Raw genomic sequence first — 21,497 nt, forward strand, 5'->3', positions numbered from 1 at the left:
GCCATGATTTGGGGTGGGTTAATGTAGCTGTCACCTACAAAATTAATGGAGGCAATTTTACAAAATATTAAACACCAGGCGGCCCATTTGTTGGGAAACCCAAATGCTACCCGGCCCTTCTATTGAACTCTCCTCTGTATTTAATTGGCTCAGCTTGCTAGAGGACCCTCAGGCTTTTGGGATTTCTCTCTGCCCCAGGATCGTGGGCTGGGCCCCAATAAGAAGAAGGATTAGGATTACTTCTCCATTTGGTATATCTTGGCAGTGAAAATCAAGAGTGCCAATGAGGTAGGGTCTACTGGCGTTGAGTCCAGCCAGTTGGAGACCTGGGCCTGCTCGTCTCCAACAAGTGAGCTGTACGCCCTCTCATGTGAAAGTGGACTGAAACAAAGGGGTCCTGTTCTGGTTCTGGGGTCTTCTGGCTCCTGTCCCTGTGGCTCATCCTGAGCTTTCCTTTTTGGGGGAGATGGTGAGGATGGGAAGGTGGATTCACTGCTTGAGTCTTTCCACCCCTGCTCCCCTGAGGGACCCAGTCTCTGACAGAGGCCAGGGAGGGTGGATCCCCAGATGCCACACCCCATATTCTGTGCCTGGGAAACTCATGGAGATGAACACTGGCTCACATAGAGATCAGATCTGGCTGAAAAGACTTCCAGCTAGGGGTAAGGAAGCCCAAGGCAAAAAGTGGGAAATCTCTTTTCTGGACATCACCAAGGATTTGGGGCTGACTCCAGTGAGATCTGGAGGAGCCCAGTTATGTGGGTCAGAGCCAGAAGGATTCGCTGGTTGATTCAGCCCAATCCCTGCTCCCTGATGTTACCTGGGCAGGGAAGGTAGAGGGACGGCGAATAAATATTCCTCTCCCTCACCTTCTGAGCACAGTAACAAAATCCAGAGCCAGAGATGAGACATGGATCCCACAGAACCAGGCAAGGGGCATGAGAGCCCCCTCTTTACTGCCCCTCTCTCTGCTCCAGGAGACACCTAGGGTCAACAGTGAGAGGGAGGACACTTGGCCTGGTCCTGTGGGCAAATGTCCTCTTCCAGCCGGAACTCACTCCCCATCAGACACCCTGGTTATTGCTTCTCCCTCTTCCTACCTGATCATCATAGCATCCTTCTTCCTGCTGTGGCAAATGTGCACGTATAGTAATTCCCCAGTTAGGTGTTCTGTGGATTATCCACTCTGCAAGGCTGGCTTGATTCCAGGACATTGGTGCCCTTGTTCAGTCTGCTCTCAGCCATAGGGCTTCAGAGGACGCAAACTAATGGCAGCACTCATATTAGGAATAAAAATCCACACTGGAAGAAATCGTGCAGAATGTGTGACCTGAGGTTACACTCTCAGCTTCTTTAGACTGTCAGTGCCGCTGCCTCCCTCTGGGAAGGCAGAAACCAGACAGTGGGTGGTAGGGGCTCGCCTCCTTCCCCAGGTGACTGAATGCAAGTTCAGGGCGTGGGGCACTGGGCTGGATGAGGGGATGAATTGCCCTGGCAGGAGGACTCAGAATGCTTTCTGCAAAAGGAACGGGAGAACTGGCAGAAGAATGCTTGGGCTGGTAAACCTCAGCTCATCTCTGCAAGGCTGCTGGGAAAAATGAGCGACATGAACAGTAACGGCAATAGTCAACACCATCCTTACCTGTCCCCCATGTATCCGGCTGTGCAGTGGCACTGCCCAGTCACATGGTCACACTGCCCTCCGTGGTGGCAAGGACAGTCCTGGCTGCAATTCTGGCCAAACGTCCCTGGTGGGCAGGGCTGGGCACACACTGCTCCCTGCAACAGAAGAGGGAAGACACACATAGGTGGTGCTTCTGAGGTGCAAACTGGAGGCCCCTCTCTCCTAGAAGTGGCACAGCTGCCATGGCCCAAGGGACCACCCCAACCCCTCAGCGGGACTTTCTCCTCAATCACAGAAGCAAAGAAAGCTGACATCATGGCTCCAAAGCCCCATTTTACAGATGAGGAGACTGAGGCCAACTTGCTCATCCAATTATTCAGCAAACATTTAGTGAGTGGCTGTGGTATACCAGGCCCTGTGTTAGGGATACAAAAACATGAGTGAGACTCGATTCCTGCCCTCCCAGTCTACTGGGGAGAGAGATGAGAAAACAGGTAAGTACAGTGCCAGGTGCCAAGTGCTCTCACACGGTACATAACCAAGTGTTGAGGAAAAACAAAGAAGAGACTGTGACTAAACGTGAGGGTCTGGAAGCATACATTTATCTCCACTTCTTTCCCAAACCCAGCTAACATGAGTGTACTAGGGGAAAGGAATGGGAGAGGAGACCGCAGAGGACAAGAGACGTCACAAGTTGGAAGGTGGAAGAGGAAATGGAGGGGCAGTAACTGCTGAGGTGGGAAGACATCAGGCTGCTTTGTGATGGCAGAAAAGCTGACTCCCCAGGACTGGCCGTGACTTTTAGAAAGGCTGACCCACACAGGCTTTGGACACTGGAGACCAAGCACAGCTGAGGGTGGGGGTGCCACGAGAATGGGGATTATATGGAACTCCGCCTGCTGGGTCATCAGACTCTGCTCTCTTCCCCTGCTCAGCTCCTAGAATGCAGATTACCAGACTATACTCCCTCTGGCAGGATTCTGGAGGATTCCAGAGAACAGTAAAGAGTTCTTGAAAATTAAAAATAAGATGACAGAAATTTTTAAAAATTGCAGAAGAGCTGGAAGATAAAGGTAAAGAAATCACCCAAAAGTAGAATGAGAGAGGGAGGAGGAGAGAGAGGGATTGAAAACAGTAGAGAAAAATGTAATAGAATTAGAGGATCGGTCCAGGCATTCTGACATCTAATTAACAGGGGTTCCAGACAGTGGAACAGAGCAAATGGAGGTGAGTAAATTGAATGAGAAATATAATACAAGAAAATTTCCCAGAATGGAAGGATGGAAAGCATTGATTTTTGAACTGAAAGTGCCTATAGCGTATCCAGCACGAAAAATGAAAAAAAGACCCACATTAAGGCTTATCACTGTAAAGTTTTATATTTCCATGGATAAAGAAATGAGCCTCAAAGTTTTTAGAGACTCATGTACAAAAAAAGAGGAATCAAAAGGTATCAGACATCTTTTTTTTTCCTGCTTTTTCTCCCCAAATCCCCCCAGTACATAGCTGTGTATTTTTAGTTATGGGTCCTTCTAGCTGTGGCATGTGGGACACCGCCTCAACATGGCCTGACAAGTGGTGCCATGTCCATGCCCAGGATCCAACCGGTGAAACCCTGGGCTGCTGAAGCAGAGTGTGCAAACTTAACCACTCAGCCATGGGGCTGGTCCAAGATATCAGACATCTTAACTCGAAGCTAAAAGACAATGGAGCCAATGCCTTAAAAATTCAGAGGAAAATCATTTCCAACCTAGAATTCTATACCCAGCTAAACTAACACTCAAGAGGGAGATTCAATAAAGACATTTTCAGATTTGAACAGCCTCAAAAATTAACTTTCCATGAACACTTTCTCAGGAAAGCTACTGGAGGATTTTTTCCATCAAAGAGAATTATTCAAGAAAAGAAAGATGCGGGTTCCTGGAAACAGGGAATCCAACTGAAGCAAGAGGCAAAGGCATTGCAGGATGGTGGTGAAAGGAGGTCCTAGGACGACACCTGCGTGGCAGGAGCAGAGGCCTTCAGGGTTCTGCAAGTGTGGCCTCAAAAACAAAACAAACGGAAACCAAACTGAGAGATTTCAGATGTGTCTGCAGAGAGTTTTAGGGATAAATTAGTAACAACACATATGTGGGCATATTAACATAAACAGTAAAAAATGATTTAACCAAAAATTGTAATAAAACCCCATTGAGAGGGAAGGGGAAGCGCAGCTGTGTTTGTACGGGTGTGAATGACAGAGCTGAGCCTTATTCTACAGGAGGGAGCCAATAGATTCAGCAAATATCTACGATGGGGGAGTCAGGAAGTGGCAGGAAGGCATGTTATGTGGAAATACAGAGGGGTGTGCCAGAAGAAACCTAGAAGATTTGAACATGGTTCCTTTCAGGAGTGGTGTTTGTGAGTGGGGCAGGGGACTGCTTTACCCTCCCTCGGTATTAGCCTTGTGGTATTAGATAACTTTTAAAATGATGAATAGAAATCTTGGGTCTTTTTCAAACAGAAATCTGAACGTGCACTTGTCTCCTGCTGCCCTTCTGCCTCTCACACCAGAGACAGTCATTTCTCTTACGCAGATCAAGGACCTTCCTACAATTAATTAATCAATTAGTTCAACACACAATTATTAACCACCAATAATTGCCAACCCTGAGGAGGCTGGCTTAGTCAGGAAAATCCTGCTGACCAGAGTCATCCTTCAATATCATCCAATTTACTTGTAATGAATTAAGTTGGAGACTTGTTAGCTCAGATTTCTCTTCCACACACAAGTGAGACAGTGGAGGGGCTGAGAGGGGGGCTCAGAGGGGGAAAGGAAGGGGCGACTGAGAGGGCAGAGCAGCAGCTGAAGACAATGTGTGCCTGCGAGGAGAGGGGCAGGGAAAAGCTACTCAGAGGAGGGGTCCCCTCCTCCTGGAGGTGGTGGGGGTACCCCAGGCGTGGCAGGGGCCTGCCTTTCTCACTGCACCCCACGAACGCTAGGGGTTCTTGAGGGAAGACGGGAGTCTGCCCTCAAGCCTGGTGGGGTGGAAAGAACATGGACTCATGGTCAGGACTTGGGCTCAAATCCCAGTTCCACCTCCACCCAGATGGTTGAGCTAGGACAAGTCGTGTGATCGTTCTGAGCCTCAGTTTCCTCATCTATAAAATGGGAGTGGTAAGCCCCAGTCTCCCAGGTGGTTGTAAAGATTAAGTGAGATTAGAGCTGTGAAGGAACCGGGTACAGTGCCTTAAAGAGAAGGTCCTTCATGAATATTAATTCAATCCGAGTGGACACCTGATGAGGTAGCCTGTGGTAGGAGGCCAGTGTAACCTGGGACTGAGATGGGTGAAGAGAGCCACATACCTAATTCATTACTGCTGTTGGAAGAACAGACTTTTGGGGAGAGGCAGGGGGAGAAAGCAGGCAGGAAAGCATCAGGTTAAGACAGGGCTGTGGCCTCATGGTTTCTCTCTTGCTGTTATGGGCTGAATCGTGTCCCCCTAGAGTCACATATCCTAACCCCCAGCACCTCAGAGTGTGACTGTATTTGGAGACAGCAACTTTATAAAGGTAATAAAGTTACAATGAGGTCATTGAGGGTTCCTAATCCAGTATGACTGATGTCCTCATAAGAAGAGCAGATCAGGACACAGAGGGAAGAGCACGTGAAGACACAGGGAGAAGACGGCCGTCCATAAGCCGAGGAGAGAGGGCTCGGAAGGAACCAGCCCTGCTGATCCCTGGACCTCAGACCCTGGGGCACATGGCTTAGGGCTGTCATGGCAAAGCAGCACACACTGTGAGGGACTACACTTCTGTTGTTCATGCTGCCCAGTCTGTGCTACTTTGCTGTGACGCCCTCACCCATCTGCCCTATGGTCACCTGAGTGCGCATCTCCCATTGTAGTGGGCTCTTGGGCTGTGTGGCATCTAGACGGTTAGAGATGATGTGAGGCCATAGTCCTGCTCCTCTCAGAACTGGTTAGACCAAATGCTTTGTCAAAATCTGGGAAACTAGCCGCACTTTAAGAAGCCCATGGAAATGGAAGATAAGAAAGGAGGAGGCCAAGATGGTGAAAGGCCTTGGGCCATGCAAAGGAGACCACACAGCCTCTCCAAGCATCTGTAGGCATTTCTAATGATTGCTGCTGTCCCAGGTGGCATGGATGCCCAGAAAGGACACTGAACAGCAGTGAACGGTGGTTGGTGTGGGTGCTGTGGAAATGACCCAGTTACAGGCGGGGGCGCGGGGCTCCACGCGTCATTCTTCCCAAGGCTGAGCTTCCACGACTCCACAGCCTCAGCCCCAAACTCCTCTTGGCCCTCCACGAGAGTCCTCCTGGTTCCCTGCTCTTCCGGCCTGTGGTTTCCTTTGTGTGTGTGTGTGTTTGTGTGTGTGGGTGGACACATGCATACTCTACATCTAGTGTCCGCCATCAGACTGGGAACTCCTAAGAGGGCAGGTCACATCTCCCCCTCCCCCTCCATCTGCAGTGCCCACTCTCATCAACCTACTCACACCTGGTTTTTCTCTCCTGCAAGGTCTAAGAGCCCAGAAAAAGAGAGGAACTAATTCCCCAGGCCCTTTGCAGAGGCCCCTCCTGGAACAGGCTCACCACAGCTGGGCAAGTGGAGTGTCCTGTGGGCACACTCAGCACCCAGTGGCAGGACTCTCTGAGGAGGGGCCTGGAGGGCCAGAGTCCCTGGCGGCTCCTCTCCAGCTCTGCACAATGCCTCCATCCTTTGGGGAGCTGCCCCATGTGAGTTAGCAATCGTATCCTTTAGATCTCTGAGTGTGGATGAAGCCCCCTGGGGCCAGCAGGCAAGTGAGGCAATGGGGGATGACAAAGGGAGGACCCCTCTGCCCAGCACCCTCTCCCGGGCCCCAGCCCTTCCTGGGAGGGGTCTTAGGCCTGCGCTGAAGCTTCATTACACTGTGACTCTGCATGCACAAGGGGTATTAATAATTCATACAAATCTGCAAGTTAAATACTGTGTCAAAAATAGAAATGCAATTGTCTACAATAAAATTAAAAACATAAAGTCCCCGAGTCTAAAGGCTTCTATTGACAGAGTTTCCTGTCATCTGGAAGAACAAAACTCTCACTGTGTTGGAGAGAAAAAAAATCCCTCCACGTGTTGGCTCCCTGCCCCCCTCCAGCCTCTTCGACCACCAGCCTCCACCAGTCTCTCCAGAAAGGGCTTCACAGGTACAGCGCCTGCCTGTGGCCTGTTCTCCCCCCATCACCTCCTGATCCGACCCACTGCCTGCCGCTGGCCTGTAAGGACCCAGCCCGTGAGAGGTGGAATTCCGGAAGCTGGCTAGAGATGGGAGGGCCTTTCCAGAGAGTGGTTCAGGGTGGGAGAAATGGGCAGGTGTGGGAGAGGCGACAGAAGCCCCTTTGTCCTCCTCAGAAGAGACAGACTGACTCCAAGGGCTGGGATTTAGGGCTCAGGAGACCTGGATCCGAGCCCCACCTCCCTCTTAGCCAGCAGCGTGGCCTTGGGCAGGTCACTTAGCCTCCCTGGGCCTCAGCTCCCTCATCTGAGAAAGGAAGGAATGGATAGAGCTGTGGTGTTCTAGCCTCTTAAAGCTGAGAGACCCTGTTTTTTTAATGTGAAATCTTACCTAGAACCTCAGGATAGAAAGTAAATTAAAATGGAGAAGTGAGGGTGTGTGAGAGCCACAGCCCTAATTATTAGGCTCCCCACCCCCACCCTTGCCCCCAAGAAACCCTAGCGTTCTGAGAAACACAGAAGAAAATCCTATCGTCTCAATTAATGATTTCCAAATGCAGACCTGCAGACAAGGTTGGCTGCCTCAGAATCATCTGGGGAGCTTATTAAAAATAGAAATCCCGGGGGCCCAGCCCAGTGGTGTAGCAGTTAATCTTGCATACTCTGCTTTGGCGGCCTGGGGTTTGCAGGTTCGCTTCCCGGGTGCAAACCCAGCACCGCTTGTGAAGCCATGCTGTGGCGGCGTCCCACGTGAAATAGAGGAAGACTGGCACAGGGGTTAGCTCAGGGCCAATCTTCCTCACAAAAAAAACAAAAAATAGACATCCAGGGTCACAGAGGTCGCTGGTGGAGCCTGGGCATCTGTATTTAACCCCCACTCCCACCACCCATGACTCTGGCGTGCAGCCAGGTTTGGACGCTGGACCAGATGATCCCCAGGGTCCTTTCCTGCTCTAAAAAAATCCTGGCAAACCTGTGCCTGCACCAGCTGGCCCTGCAGTCGTCCCTCCTGCCTGCCTCCCATGACCTCGATGTTCATAGCCGCCCAAAATACCCTGCTCCTGTCCTCCCTGGCTTTGCCAAGCTTCAGGCTCCAGAGGGAGGCAGCCAGCTGTGTCACTGAGCTTCCCCCGAAACAGGAGTCAGCCTCAGGGACTCGCTGCTTTGGAAGAGCTGGGGTCTGCGGAGGATGAGGAGGGGCATGGACAGGTGGAGCAACGGCTAAAAGGAGGCTTGTGGGTTGTCTGTGGCAACCCGGGATACAGAAAACAAGCAATCGTACAGCACGTCCGGGTTTGTGAAGTACTTGGCATGTGCACTGCCCCATCTGAGCCTCCTGCCAGCGCGGCAGCCGCGCGGGGCAGGGCTGACTGCCATTATGTCAGTTTTGCAGATGGGGAGGCAGAGACTAGAGTAACCGAGGGCTTCTTCAGGGTCAACATTGGACGTGAGACCTGAATTTAGGCCTGTGAGGTTATAAACCCTATGCCCCTTTCCCACAATGGTGGTTCCCAGAGACGAGACCTGGATTGGTTGAGGCTGCACCAGAATCACCTGGAGCACTTGTTAAAATACAGATTCTGGGGCCCACAGAATCAGAATGTGTGCATGTGAGTGAAAGTGGTGAAGGCTGGGAATCTGAAGTTCTATGAACACTGGTGATCCAGACCTTGCTGCGTTTCCTCCTCCCCCCATCCTTACACCACATTCTTTCTGCCACATCTGGCCCAGAGCCCATGGCAGCTCAAGTGAATACCTATGCCCAAAGCCAGAGCCAATCTATGAGAACAATTCAACTCCTTTGCACATGAGGGACCACAGGCTCAGAGTGGTAAATAACTTGCCTCAGGTCACACAGCGCTTAGACGGCAGACCTGAGATTCAAAGCTTTGTCCATGGCACCACTGGCAGTGTCTAATGATGCCCATGACAATAAATAGGAGGGAGAGTATTCAGGGAGGGCGAGGAATTTAGCCTCCTGGGTGGGTGTGAGTGACGGATGTTCAGACCTCTTATAGCACCCTACCCAGATCCTGCAGGTCCACCTACCGTCCAGCCTGGGGGACAGGCACACTCGCCAGTGATGTGGTGGCAGGTGCCTCCATTCTGGCAGGGGCAGCGCAGCTCACAGTGAGCCCCATGGCTCCCAGGTGGGCACAGCTCCTCGCAGCTGCATGGGGAAGCAGAGGTGTTAGATGCAGCAGCATTCAGCTCAGGCGGCAGGGCCCAGGGGCTGCCAGTCCCCAGGCTCCAGGGCTCCCCAGGATTTAGCGAGTTCAGTCAATGTGAACCATATTAGGCACAAGGTCAGCTGAGATGCAGTCCTGCCTCCTGCCAGGAGGGGGCAGCAGGGCTCAGATATAATGAACTGGAACGGCGGGTACTTGGGCCAGTACTTGTGGGATGACTCAAGAGTCTTTAGGGTAAAGAAGAGTGTGGTTCTGGGGAAGAGAAGCTGAGGAAGGCTTCCCTAAGAGGGGGACATTTTACGTGAGTCTTGAAGGTGAAGTTCCTTTCACCAGGAGAATGAGAGAAGGGCATGCCAGGCAGAAGGAACAGCATGAGCAAAGGCACTAAGTGGCCATGGATCCAGCCTTCAGGAATCTACCTGGATTGAAGAGAGCGAGCATCTGGGGCGTGACCCCTTCCAGGCTCTCAGCTCCCCTGACAGGCTCAAGTGTGGGGACTGGGCACTGAGGAGATGCAGGGGAGGATTGGCACGGGGTCTTCGCCTTGGGCCTCAGTCCAGGGACTCCGGCATCTAGCTGGAGCTGGCTACACATCAGCCCAGGGAGCACCCTCATTCAGGAATGTGTCTGTGGCCAGAGTCCTTGGGTGCCCCCTCAGGATCTAGGGCTGTTGGGAAGGCTGCTGAGTTTTCAACATAGCAGGGAGGAGAATGTCAATCTTGCCTCTGAGGGGGTCTGAACCAAACAGCTCCGAAGTCAATAGACTTTCCAGGGAACCAGAGTGAGGCGCTGTTTGGGGTGTGGCGGGAGAAGGTAGGGCAGAGGGACAGGCACAGTCTACCCCCAGAATCTACGCAGGCTATCTGCCCAGGGCCCTCACCCCGTTCTGCCTCAAATGGCCTGGAGGGGTCAGGTGCCAGGTGAGCAGCCGCATTTGGGTTAAGATCAGAAGAGAAGTCCAGGCTAAGGTCTGGGGCTCCGACCAGGAAGGGCCTCCTGGGAGGAGTTGAATGAGCGCCTCTGGCCATGGGCACGCCCATCTGTGCAAACTCTCGGGTCCGCACCAGTCACCCCGGGGCCTGGATGGCGGGGATCTGAGACCTGCGTGAGGGAGGCCTGGGCATTCAGCTTCCGCAGCTCTTGTGGGCAGAGCGAGGAGATGCCACAGCCCCGCCCAGTCCCACGGAGGCCGGCTGGCGCGCAGCTCCCGGGGAGAAGGCAGCCGGCCCCGCCCGCCCCTCCACGCCTGCAGGCCTGTACTCACTAGACGCCGGTGTAGCCGGGCGCGCAGAGGCACTCGCCAGTGCGGGGGTCGCAGCCGGCGCCGTGGTGGCACTGGCACGGCAGCTGGCAGCCCTTGCCGTGGGTGCCGGGCGCGCAGAGCTCCTCGCACCGCCAGCCACGGAAGCCGGCAGCGCACACGCAGGCGCCCGTGATGGGGTTGCACAGGGCACCGTTCTGGCACTGGCACCGGTTGCTGCAGTGGGGGCCCCAGTGGTCGCTGTCGCAGCCTGCAAGAGAGGAGACTGTGGCTTTGGTGCTGACCTCCATCAGCTCTCCACCAAGCCACCCAAATAATCATACACACTAAGAAGCGCATTTCCTCTCAGGCCATTCCCTTCCAACCAGTGCCTCCCAGAGCCCTCTCTCCTCTATTGAAATTCTGGACCCGCAAGCTATTTACCTCTCTCTGCCTTTGCTAAGTTCTTGATTGACTGTCTCTGTTCCCCTTAGCCAGGCTCTTTCTCTTCCCGTCTGCCACCCCTCTTCTCTGTGACCCTACCTTCCTTCTTGGTGCCTCCCCAGCCTAGCTCCCACCTCTCCATCTTTCCTTCCTCTTTTCCTTTCTTCTTGAAACTCATCAGTTTTCTCACCTCTTGCACCTCACTCTCCATGAACAGTCTTCTAACTCCCCCTGCCCCCCATCTCCCAGTCACCCTTCCTATCTCTCTCCTGAGGCTTCTTCCTTTCAGTAATGCCTATGCCCCTGGTTCCTTCATCTGCAGTTCAATTTTATTACTTTCCAAGCAGCCAACTTCAGAAGGAGCAGGAAAAAGAAATGTTTCCCTGGGAGGTGGCAGACAGCCTTCAAGATCCTTATATGTAATTAAATGTTTCAAAGAGTGACATCTGAGCCAGCTTTGCAGAAATTCACACTCTGCAGCTACAGAAAGGGACTGAACGGCAGACCCCCAAGTAGGGCATCCAGCCTGCTGCCACCTCCCACTCTGACCCGTCCTGGTACATACAGGACACAACAACTAGACGTCCTCAAACTATAGCCTCATTCGCTTGAATCCCGTAGTAAGGTGGATGTGGAGTTCAGGCATCCACAGCCACAAGTAATGTTCTAGGGGATGTTCAGTGGAGAGAAAGATTGCTCCCAGCTAAGGAACGCAGGCAAGACTTCCTAGAAGAGAAGCCATCTGAAGTGGGCTGTAAAAGATGTCTCACTTCTCTGCCTATCACGGTGACCAGCTGTCCTGCTTCCAGCACTGAAACTCCCACATTCCAAGAAATCCCTCAGTTTTGGGCAAACTGGAGTGGCTAGTCACCTTACTGCCTAGAGACCAGGAGATGATTAAATGACCTTTGTGCTCCAGTGATTCTAGGGTTTAGACGCTCAGAAAGGAGAAGGGGCAGGTGAGTAGGATCAGGAAGGTGTCATTGGGGGAACTCAGTATGAGCAAAGAGACGGTGGCACGTGAGTGTTGAGCATGGACAAGAGCACAAGGTTCTAGTGAGGCTAGTGAGTACATGGGATCTTTGGGGACTAAAGGGCTGATGTAGGAATCACTCCATCAGCCCCACCAATACCCCTGCACGTACCTCCCACTTGCTGCCCAGGGTCAAGTGGTCAATGTCATGGAGCCTGTCTGTCATCCTTTAGTAGATGGAACCACCCTAGGCCCAGAATCACCCTATCTTGCTTCATCTCTTCTTCATCTGTGCCCTAAGTATTCATATACACAAACTGAACTGCCAAATTATGAGTGAGCCTCACCCTGCGTTTTCCACCTGGTACTACATAAGTGAGGCAAAAATCAAGTCTAATAGCCAAAGCAATTTTGAGAAAGAAGAACAAAGCTGGATGCATCACACTACCGGATTCCAACCAAATTACAAAGCTATCGTAATCCAAACAGTATGATATTGGCATAAAAACAGCCACATAGATCAATAGAAGAGAATATGGCACCCAGAAATAAGCCCGCACATATACAGTCAATTAATTTACAACAGAGGAGCCAAGAATATACAACGGGGAAAGGATTCTTCAATATATGGTGTCGGGAAAACTGGACAGCCACACGCAAAAGAATGAAACTGGACCATTATCTTAAACCATACACAAAAATTAATTCAAAATGGATTAAAGACTGGAATGGAAGACCTGAAACCATAAAACTCCTGAAAGAAAACATAGGTGGTAAGCTCCTTGACATTGGTATTCATGGTAACTTTTTGGATTTGACACCAAAAACAAAAGCAACAAAAGCAAAAATAAATAAGTGGGACTACGTCAAAGTAAAAAGCTTCTGCACAGCAAAGGAAACCATTAACAAAACGAAAGGCAGCCTAGTGAATGGGAAAAAATATTTGCAAATCATATATATGATAAGGAGTTAATATCTAAAATGTATAAAGAACTCATACAACTCAATAGCAAAAAACCAAACAATCCAATTGAAAAAATGGGCAGAGGATCAGAATACACATTTTTACAAAGAGGACATACAGATGGCCAACAGGTACATGAAAAGATGCTCAAGATTACTAACCATCAGGGAAATGCAAGTCAAAACCACAATGAGATATCATCTTACACTTGTTAGGATGGCAATTCTCACAAAAAGACAAGAAATAACAAGTGTTGGCAAGGATGTAGAGAAAAGGGAACCCTTGTGCACTGTTGGTGGGAATAGAAATTGATGCAGCCACTGTGGAAAACAGTACAGAGTTTCCTCAAAAAATTAAAAATAGAACTACAATATGATCCAGCAATTACACTTCCGGGTATTTATCTGAAAGAAATGAAAACACTAACTCGAAAAGATACATGCACCCCCATGTTCATTGCAGCATTATTTATAATAGCAAGACACAGAAGCAACCTAAGTATCCATTGATGGATGAATTGATAAATAAAATATGGTATGCGTATATAATAGAACATTATTCAGCCATAAAGAAGAAGGAAATCTTGCCATTTGTGACAACATGGACGGACCTTGAGGGCATTTATGCAAAGTAAAATAAGCCAGACAGAGAAAGATAAATAACATATGATGTCACTTATATCTGGAATCTAAAAAACAAACAAAAAGTGAACTCATAGATTCAAAGAAGAGATTGGTGGTTACCAGAGGCTGGCGGGGGGAGGGGGATGGGCAAAATGGGTGAAGGGGGTCAAAAGGTACAAACTTTCAGTTATAAGATAAATGAGTCCTGGGGATGTGATGTACAGCATGGTGACTATAGTTAACAATTCTGTATTGTATATTTGAAAGTTGCTAAGAGAGTAGATTTTAAAAGTTCTCATCACAAGAAAAAAAATTTGTAACTATGTGTGGTGATAGATGTTAACTAGACTTACTGTGGTGATCATTTCACAATGTATCCAAATATCGAATCATTGTATTGTACCTGTGAGACTAATACAATGTTATATGTCAATTATACCTCAATAAAAAAAATTGAGTCCAGTTACAGCTACAACCTCCACTCACACTGACAGAGGCTCATAGGACAGAGAGTGACAGAGACCCAGCCGTCCAGCATCTTCCACCCCACCCTCTCTCTGGGATATATACTCTGTGAATGGAGGGACTAGCAGAATTACCTATTGTTCCATTTCTCTATCTCTTTCTGTCGCCAAGTACATGTAGTTGAATTTGCATAAGTTTAATGTACACATGACATGACTCCATTGTAACAATAACAACCACCACGTGTTAAATGCTCACTTGTGACATTTAAAACCCTCTGAATTATGTTTTATTATTCTCCATTTTACAGATGGGGAAATAAAGGGTCAGGGAGGTTAAGTGATTGCCCAAGGTTATAGTCAAGGGCAGGCCCAGGTCTTCTGGCTCTGGCTCTCTCCACTGCAGGTAAATGAGACACTTTCTGGAAGACGATTCTAAGGAGAGAAACTTAGGGGTGCCACTGGGGACAAGGTGGCAGCTGCAGAGCACAAGGGCAGTGACACTACGGAGACTGGCCACATCCTCTCCGCTCATCACGGTGAGCAACCCTGGGGTCTGGAATAAGGGATTGCCCTCATTGTTAGGGTCATGGTTCCTGCTCTCAGACGTTGGCTCTGTGATAAACTGTTGGAGTCCAGGCAAGTTTGTCCTTGGTGCACCCAGGGCATCCAGTTATGATTTGCCTATCAGAGGTGACCTCCATTCTCTTGTGGCACAGCTGAAACCCAGGGGGAAGCAAAACTACGCCTCTGAAAAGGGAGCTGGAATATTGTCACAAAGTTCATGCACTGACACTTGGGTGCTTTCATTCTCTCACCCATCCCTTCAACAAACATTCACCTGTTAGTGCCAGAAAGTGTCCTGCCTCCTTGGAGTGGACAGTCTAGTGGGGACAGAGCTGCTGCAGGAGCACTTTAGGCACGTTGTGAAAGGGTACACTAGGGGTCATTCAGCACATTAGAGAAGGACACAGGCAGGTCTGAACCCAGACTAGGGGGTTAGGGAAGATCTTCAAAGAAGGCACCTGAAGGAGGGGTGAGGGTGAGGAATGGATCGAGGCAGAGGAAATAATATATGTAAAAGCTTGGAGCTGGGAAAAAGCATGACATGTGAGAGAAAATGAAAAAAAGCTATGGGTGTCTGGAGTGCAGACTTTAAGGGAGAGCAAGGTAGAAGGTGAGGCAGAGTCCCGGGCAGAGTCCCGGGTCCGAGGGCTTTGTGAGCCTTGTGCAGGGGTGCGGACTTCCCACGGGGCCGGAAGCTCTGAGTGTGCTCGCAGCAGACGGCTGACGTGATCAGCTGTGGCTGCAGAAACGCTGCCCTGGTGAGAACAGATTTGTGAGAGAGAGAGTGAGAGCGGAGTCAGGGGGACCGCTGTTATAATAGGAGAGAGAGGGTGCGGCCGTGACTGAGGTAGTAGCATTTGGGATGGAGAGAAGGGGACAGACTCCCGCCGTATTTATGAGGTAGCATCAGCAAGGACTTGGTGATTGACAGGGTGCTAAGGGAAGGAAGAGGAGGGAGGAAGATGTCACCCCAGCTCCGACGTAGGCTGCTGGGGGCATACTGGTTCCACATTCTTTATGGGAAACACAACGGCAAGAGCAAATACTAGGGAAAGAGAATGAGGTTAATTTTGGTTGTTGGATTTGAGGTGTCTAAAGGACATCTGGGAAGCCATTCAAAACCCACACACTTACCACTTAACTGATACAGTAACACTTGCGCGATTTCATTCTTCTACCGGTCCCTTCAACATTTACCCAGCACCTGTTACTGCCAGAAAGCATCCTGCCCTCTGAGAGTGCAGTCCAGTGGGGACAGAGCCGTTGGAGGAGCCCTTAAGGCACACTGTGAAAGGGCAATAATAGGCAGTTCGGGGCATTCGAGAGGCACATGCAAACATAGTTCTGTCAAGTCTGACAGTCTGGGTTCTGAGACCACGGATTGGTGTGTGAGTGCGTGTGCATACACGTATGTGTGTGTTTGTGTCTACGTGTGTGCCTGTGCTTTATGGGGCTCCTAAAAATAAGTAGCAAGAGCTCTGTGCCACAGTAGGAAACCATGGAAATAAACAGAAAACATTTGCAGACTAAAAAGACAAAGCAACTTGGAGCTATTAATATAGAGGTAAACGGCCCCTCATATTCAAATTGACAGGGAGAGGTTACATTCCATTTAGAATATTCTGATTAAGGAAGCAGGGAAGTGTGTAATCCGTTCCATAGACATCCCCCTCCCCTGCCGCAGAGTGATTAAATGAAAAAAAAAAAAGAGTGCACAGGGATAAGCTTCAGTTATCTAGAAAATCCACTTAAAAACACCTCATTCCCCAGCAACGACAGAGAAATGAGGCGCGGCTACAGTGCGCCACTTACCCACCCTGTTGAAGGTGAATAAAAACTATCGTCATTAAAAGTACAACAGGACTCTGCGTTCTTTCACAGGGAATCACAAACTCTCCAGTTTGGGCTTGGAATGTCACCCCTCATGCACTTTCTCTTCCTTCTGTCACAGATGCTCCTTCCTAATTATATTTGGCTTTGGCTGGTTTTTCAAGTATCTTCCCTGGGCTCAAGGGGCACCCAGAAGTGTGTGGCCTGGCTTGTTTGGCTCCTTTTAGCTGGCCAGCTCACTCCCCTTCCCGGCCAGTGCATGTCCCCCCTGACGCCTTCAGACTTCCAGGCCAGGCCTGCTGTGCTCCTTGCTCTGCACAAGGGCGAGCAGCTTCACCACTCCCTTCCCCCCACCCTTCACCACAGACATGCTTTTCAATTTGTAACTACAGTTGATCGAGCAGTTATTATGTGCCAGGCCATGAGATAAAGCCATAAAGCAAATTTTCTCATTTAATGATCACAACAACCCATTTGCAATGGGTCATATTAGTATCCCCATTTTGCAGATCAGGAAACAAAGGCTCAGTGAGGTTAAATAACTTGTCCAAGGTCACACAGCTGGGGAGTGATGGGGTGTCTGAGCCCCTAACCCCTGCTGTCCTACTGGGTGTGGTCTGGTGTTGATGGAAGAGCGGGCATGGGATGTAGGCAACCGGCCTGGGCTTAAGCAGCCACCTTGGGTAATTCACAAGGAGACGAGGAAGGAGAGGCTCGTTTCACAGACTTCTTCTTCTGGGATCGGTCTCTGTGTGAACGGTGCTCATATGTCCCAGGTTTTCTATGACTGACCCTATTTCTCATAATTTTATTCTCTTCAGTTAAGACTATTTATTCAGAACTTCTTTGACTGTGATAAAATATATATATCATACATTTTGCCATTTTAATCATTTTTCAGTGTACCATTAATTCAGTGGCATTAATTACATTCACAGCGTTGTGCAACCATCACCTCTACTTCCAAAACTCCTCCATCACCTCAAACAGGAGCCCCAGAATCATTAAGGGTTAACTCCCCGTTCCCTCCTCCCTCCAGCCTCTAGCAACCTCTAATCTACTTCCTGTCTCCATGAATTTGCCTATTCTAGATATTTCACGTAAGTGGAATCATACAATATAAGTCTTTTGTGTCTGGCTTCTTTCACTTTGCATAATGTTATCAAGGTTCATCCACGTTGTGGCATGTGTCAGTACTTCATTCCCTTTTATGGCCAAATACTATTCTATTGTACAAATATGCCACACTTTGTTTATCCATTCGTGTCTTCATGGACCCTGGGTTGTTCCCACCTTTAGGCTATCGTAAATAATACTGCTATGAACATGGGTGTACAAGTATCTTTTTGAGTCCCTGAAGATCATTTTTTTAATGCTTTTTTTTTTTTTTTTTGAGGAAGATTAGCCCTGAGCAAACATCTGCTGCCAATCCTCAGCTTTTTGCTGAGGAAGACTGGCCCTGAGCTAACATCTGTGCCCATCTTCCTCTATTTTATATGTGGGATGCCTACCACAGCCTGGCTTGCCAAGCAGTGCCATGTCTGCACCCGGGATCCGAACTGGCCGTAGAAGTGGAACATGCGTACTAACTACTATGCCACTGGGCTGGCCCCTTTAATGCTTTTTTTTGGTGAGGAAGATTGGCCCTGAGCTAATATCTGTTGCCAATCTTCCTCTTTTTTTTCCTCCCCAAAGCCCCAGTACGTAGTTGTATATCCTACTGTAGGTCATTCTAGCTCTTCTATGTGGGATGCCACCACAGCATGGCCTGATGAGCTGTGTGTAGGTCCAGGCCCAGGATCTGAACCTGTAAACCCTGGGCAGCTAAAGTGGAGTGCGTGAACCCAACCACTCAACCATGGAGCCAGCCCCCTGAAGATCATTTATTAAAGGCACAACTAACTACGCTTTTATGCCTTTATTGACTTTCCCTATGAGGAACAATAACTTGGCTGATCACTTCTTTGTCACCACTTCCATATCGGCAGGTGTCCAGTCTCCTCCATTAGCCTTGGAGTCTCCATGGGCTGCAGCTGGGGGAGCTGGGGGTGTCCTTGTTTGTAGCTGCCCCTGTCCCCCACATGCACACAGTCTCACCCAGCGTCTAGCCCAGAGCTGGGAACAGGAAGAGCCGTGAGCTGTGCTGACAAGGGTGCTTGGCCAGTCCTTTTCCAGTGACCACAGAGGCCCCTCCCAGCCACTCATGGGGACGCACTTCCTCAGACAGTGACTCTCGGCCTGCTGCCCAGTAGCTTCACCCCAGAGGTTTTATAAAACAGTCAGGCCTGGGCTTCACTCCTGGACATTCTGATTTAGTTATCCTGGGGAGGCGGGCCCAAGCATAGGTCCTTCTAAAAAGCCCAGCAGCTGAGAACCTCCATCCTTCTGGTGATTGCATTCTCACCAGTCCTCTCAGAGCCACGGGCGGGAGGACCTGGGCCTGAGGCGGGGATGCCAGCGAGGGCTGAGTCCTCCCATTCCACAGCCAGGAACTCCGAGACTCAGCAAGGAGGGGGCGTGGGCTCAGAACTGAAGGTCAGGGGTAGAAACGAAGCTGGAGTCCATGGACCCTGAGCTGCCCAGGCCTGCGCTGGAGCTGGGGCCGAGGCCCTGCAGCACCCCTGCAGCAATGGAAATGCTTGACGCAGTCAGGGCACCTCCCAAGCATGGCCCGTGGCCCCCAAGTCTGCTCCTCATGTCCCACAGCCCCAGGAAGAAGTAGGGGGAGCTGACAGGTCATGGGATTGCTCCTGAGTTTACAAAGCGGCAGGCAAGGAGGCAGAGATGGAGCAGGAGCCGCCTGAAACCGTTCCAGCTGATAAATAAAGTGACTTCCCAGTGAGTGAGCCCATTTGTCAACTGACTTGCCCCAATAAAAGCACAGGAAAATCTCAGAGGCTGAGCCCCTCCACTCTTTCAGACCTAAGCTGCAATTCTGAGGGAGCAAGGAAGGATGGGTCAGCGGCAATGCTGTGCAATCTTGGGCAGTCCCCTCCCCTCTCTGGGCCTCTGTTTTCACATGTGTAAAGTGACATATTTGGATCAGTGATTCTTGCCTGGAGTAAGTCACCCTCCCCAAGAGGGCACCTGGAGATGGGGGGAGGGGGATAAGGTTGTCACACATGATCAGGGACGGTCCTGCCCAATGAAGAACTATGCTCTCCAAATGCCAGTGGTTTCCTCGCTAAGAAACACCAGCAGGTAAATGCTGGGGTCTCCTCCTATTCTGACATTGTGTGATTCTATGCTCTGTTGCTAAATGTCCCCATGTGAGAAAGAGGCCAGAGGAACGGGGTCGGAGGCGTGTTTGTCCTTGTGTGGACAAGAAAGATTCGAGGTGGTTACCCAGGCTCTGAGCTGAGCCACCGCTCAGCTCCCTATCTTTCCACCACTCAGATTGTTGGAATTAAATATTAATAGGCCAAGGTGCTGTAGATTAAAATCCAAATCTCCTGGCACAGTCCCTAAACCTAGGAGATGCTGACAGCACAGGATTATAATGATGCATCATTAGCTCTTAGTGATCTATTTATTACACTTGTTCCTTACTCTGTGTTATTCAACCACACTAGCTGTATCTCCCCAAACCTCCAAGGGGAGGCGGGATCCACAGCAACTGCGTGGACCGCAGTGTCCACTCGTCTCCCAGCAGCAGGGGTGGTGGAGTCAACACACACGGCAGAAAACACCTCTAACCCTGGGAGCCGACTGTGGACTCGCTGCATCCTCTCATGCTTATTTCATTTAATCCTCTTATGAACCCTGTGCCATTTATTCCTACTGTGCCTTGTTCCAAAGAGCATTTGAGGCAAACCATGTGAGGTGGGATTATTACTCCATTTTCCGAGTAAGAAACTGAGGTTCAGAAACATTAAATAACAAATCAGGTTTCTCAACCTCGACACGACTGACATTTTGGGCCAGAAAATTCTTTGAAGTGGGGGTTGTCTTGTGCATTGTAGGATGTTTAACAGCATCCTTGGCCTCTACCCACTAGAGGCCAGCAGCACCCACCCTCCCAGTTGTGACAACCAAAGATGTTTCCAGATATTGACAAATGTCCCCTTGGGGGCAAAATCACCGGGACTGCAAAAGGCAGAGTTGAGAGTCAGAGACTGGTTTTCTTACTCCTAGGCTCTAGAGGTCATCTCATGTAACCCCCACATTTTACAGGTTAGAAAACTGGGTCAGAGAGGCTGAGTGACTTGCCTGTGACCACACAGCTAATGTGCTGGAGAGCTAGACTTGAAACTAGCTGGCCATGTCAATCTAAGGCTTATTCCATACCACCACACCAACTTTCAGGAGATGAATTAGGCTCATTTATTGGCTCATCAAACAATTATTGAGCACCCACTGTGTTCCAGGGCCTGAGAAGCCCACAGTTGGTTTGAAAAACAGACATGCAAACAGGAAACACAGGATGGCTGGAGGGCACTGGGAAAGCTCTGCTGGGACAGCCACAGCTAGGAAGAGTGTCCCACCGTCAGGTCAGGGGTCAGGGGGCCCGGAGCTGTCAGGGCCTCAGGGCAGCAGGGCAGGAGGAGGCAATGAAGCCAGTGGGTACATTAAATGTCCTAAGCAGAGTCAGTCTCTTTGGCTCATTTCCTTCCTTATCTCCATTGCCACAGCCTCAATCATGGCTCTAGGCCACCAAGTCCATTATAACCAGATGCCACACCATCACAGTATCAGGAGGGAGCAGGGAGACCCAGCAACTCCATTTTCTCAGAGCCTGCATCTCTGTGGATGGATGATCTGGAAACCAGCACCAGGCCCTTGCTTCAAGATATTGCTATGCCTTCCTGGCATTTCACCATGAGGACTCCATTTCTTAATAAGGAATCCCCTATTAAAATGTACGTCATCCCATGTTCATGTAGGGGGGTGGGGGGATGGTGGTGTTGTCACACCATGAGGCATTATCAGCCATTAATTCCCCAATTATCTGTTAATATCCAAGTGGCAATTAGCAGACCTGGGAGCCGGATTAGGAAGGGTGTGCGTGCGTGTGTTTGTTAACTGCTTTTGGAGAGAGGAGATGGTGTGAAAGTCAAACTTATCACCTTCACCGGGACTGCTCCGGGTGTAGAATGCCACAATATCATGTGGACAGGTGATGGGAAAGAAAACTAGTCATTCGGTCTTTGTAGGACCGAACTCGTTCCATCCATGGCATGACTCCTCAGGGTCGCCGTAATTCTTCCCACTCTACAGAGGAAGAACCAAGGTTCCGTGTGGTTAGATGACTCACGCCCAACCTCACGGCCAGTGTGACCTCTGGCCTGCTTCTCAAACGGGGACATTTAACAACCTCATCCTGCAGAGTGTCGGGCTGGGAGTCACTGCAGAGCTGGA

General features: G+C 50.0%; 1 protein-coding gene across 1 annotated transcript in view; it reads right to left on the reverse strand.

Annotated features, from left to right (window-relative positions):
- MEGF11 (multiple EGF like domains 11) overlaps nucleotides 1–21,497 on the reverse strand; it is a 325,951-nt gene that overhangs the window by 58,121 nt on the left and 246,333 nt on the right. Inside the window, exons 6-8 of the mRNA XM_046654139.1 lie at nucleotides 10,299–10,545; nucleotides 8,895–9,015; nucleotides 1,643–1,779 (exon numbers count right to left, since the gene is read on the reverse strand). Of these exons, the coding sequence (XP_046510095.1) occupies nucleotides 1,643–1,779; nucleotides 8,895–9,015; nucleotides 10,299–10,545 (505 nt within the window). The remainder of the gene's footprint in view (nucleotides 1–1,642; nucleotides 1,780–8,894; nucleotides 9,016–10,298; nucleotides 10,546–21,497) is intronic.

This window comes from Equus quagga, chromosome 2, assembly GCF_021613505.1.
Source record: "Equus quagga isolate Etosha38 chromosome 2, UCLA_HA_Equagga_1.0, whole genome shotgun sequence".
Lineage (NCBI taxonomy): Eukaryota > Metazoa > Chordata > Mammalia > Perissodactyla > Equidae > Equus > Equus quagga.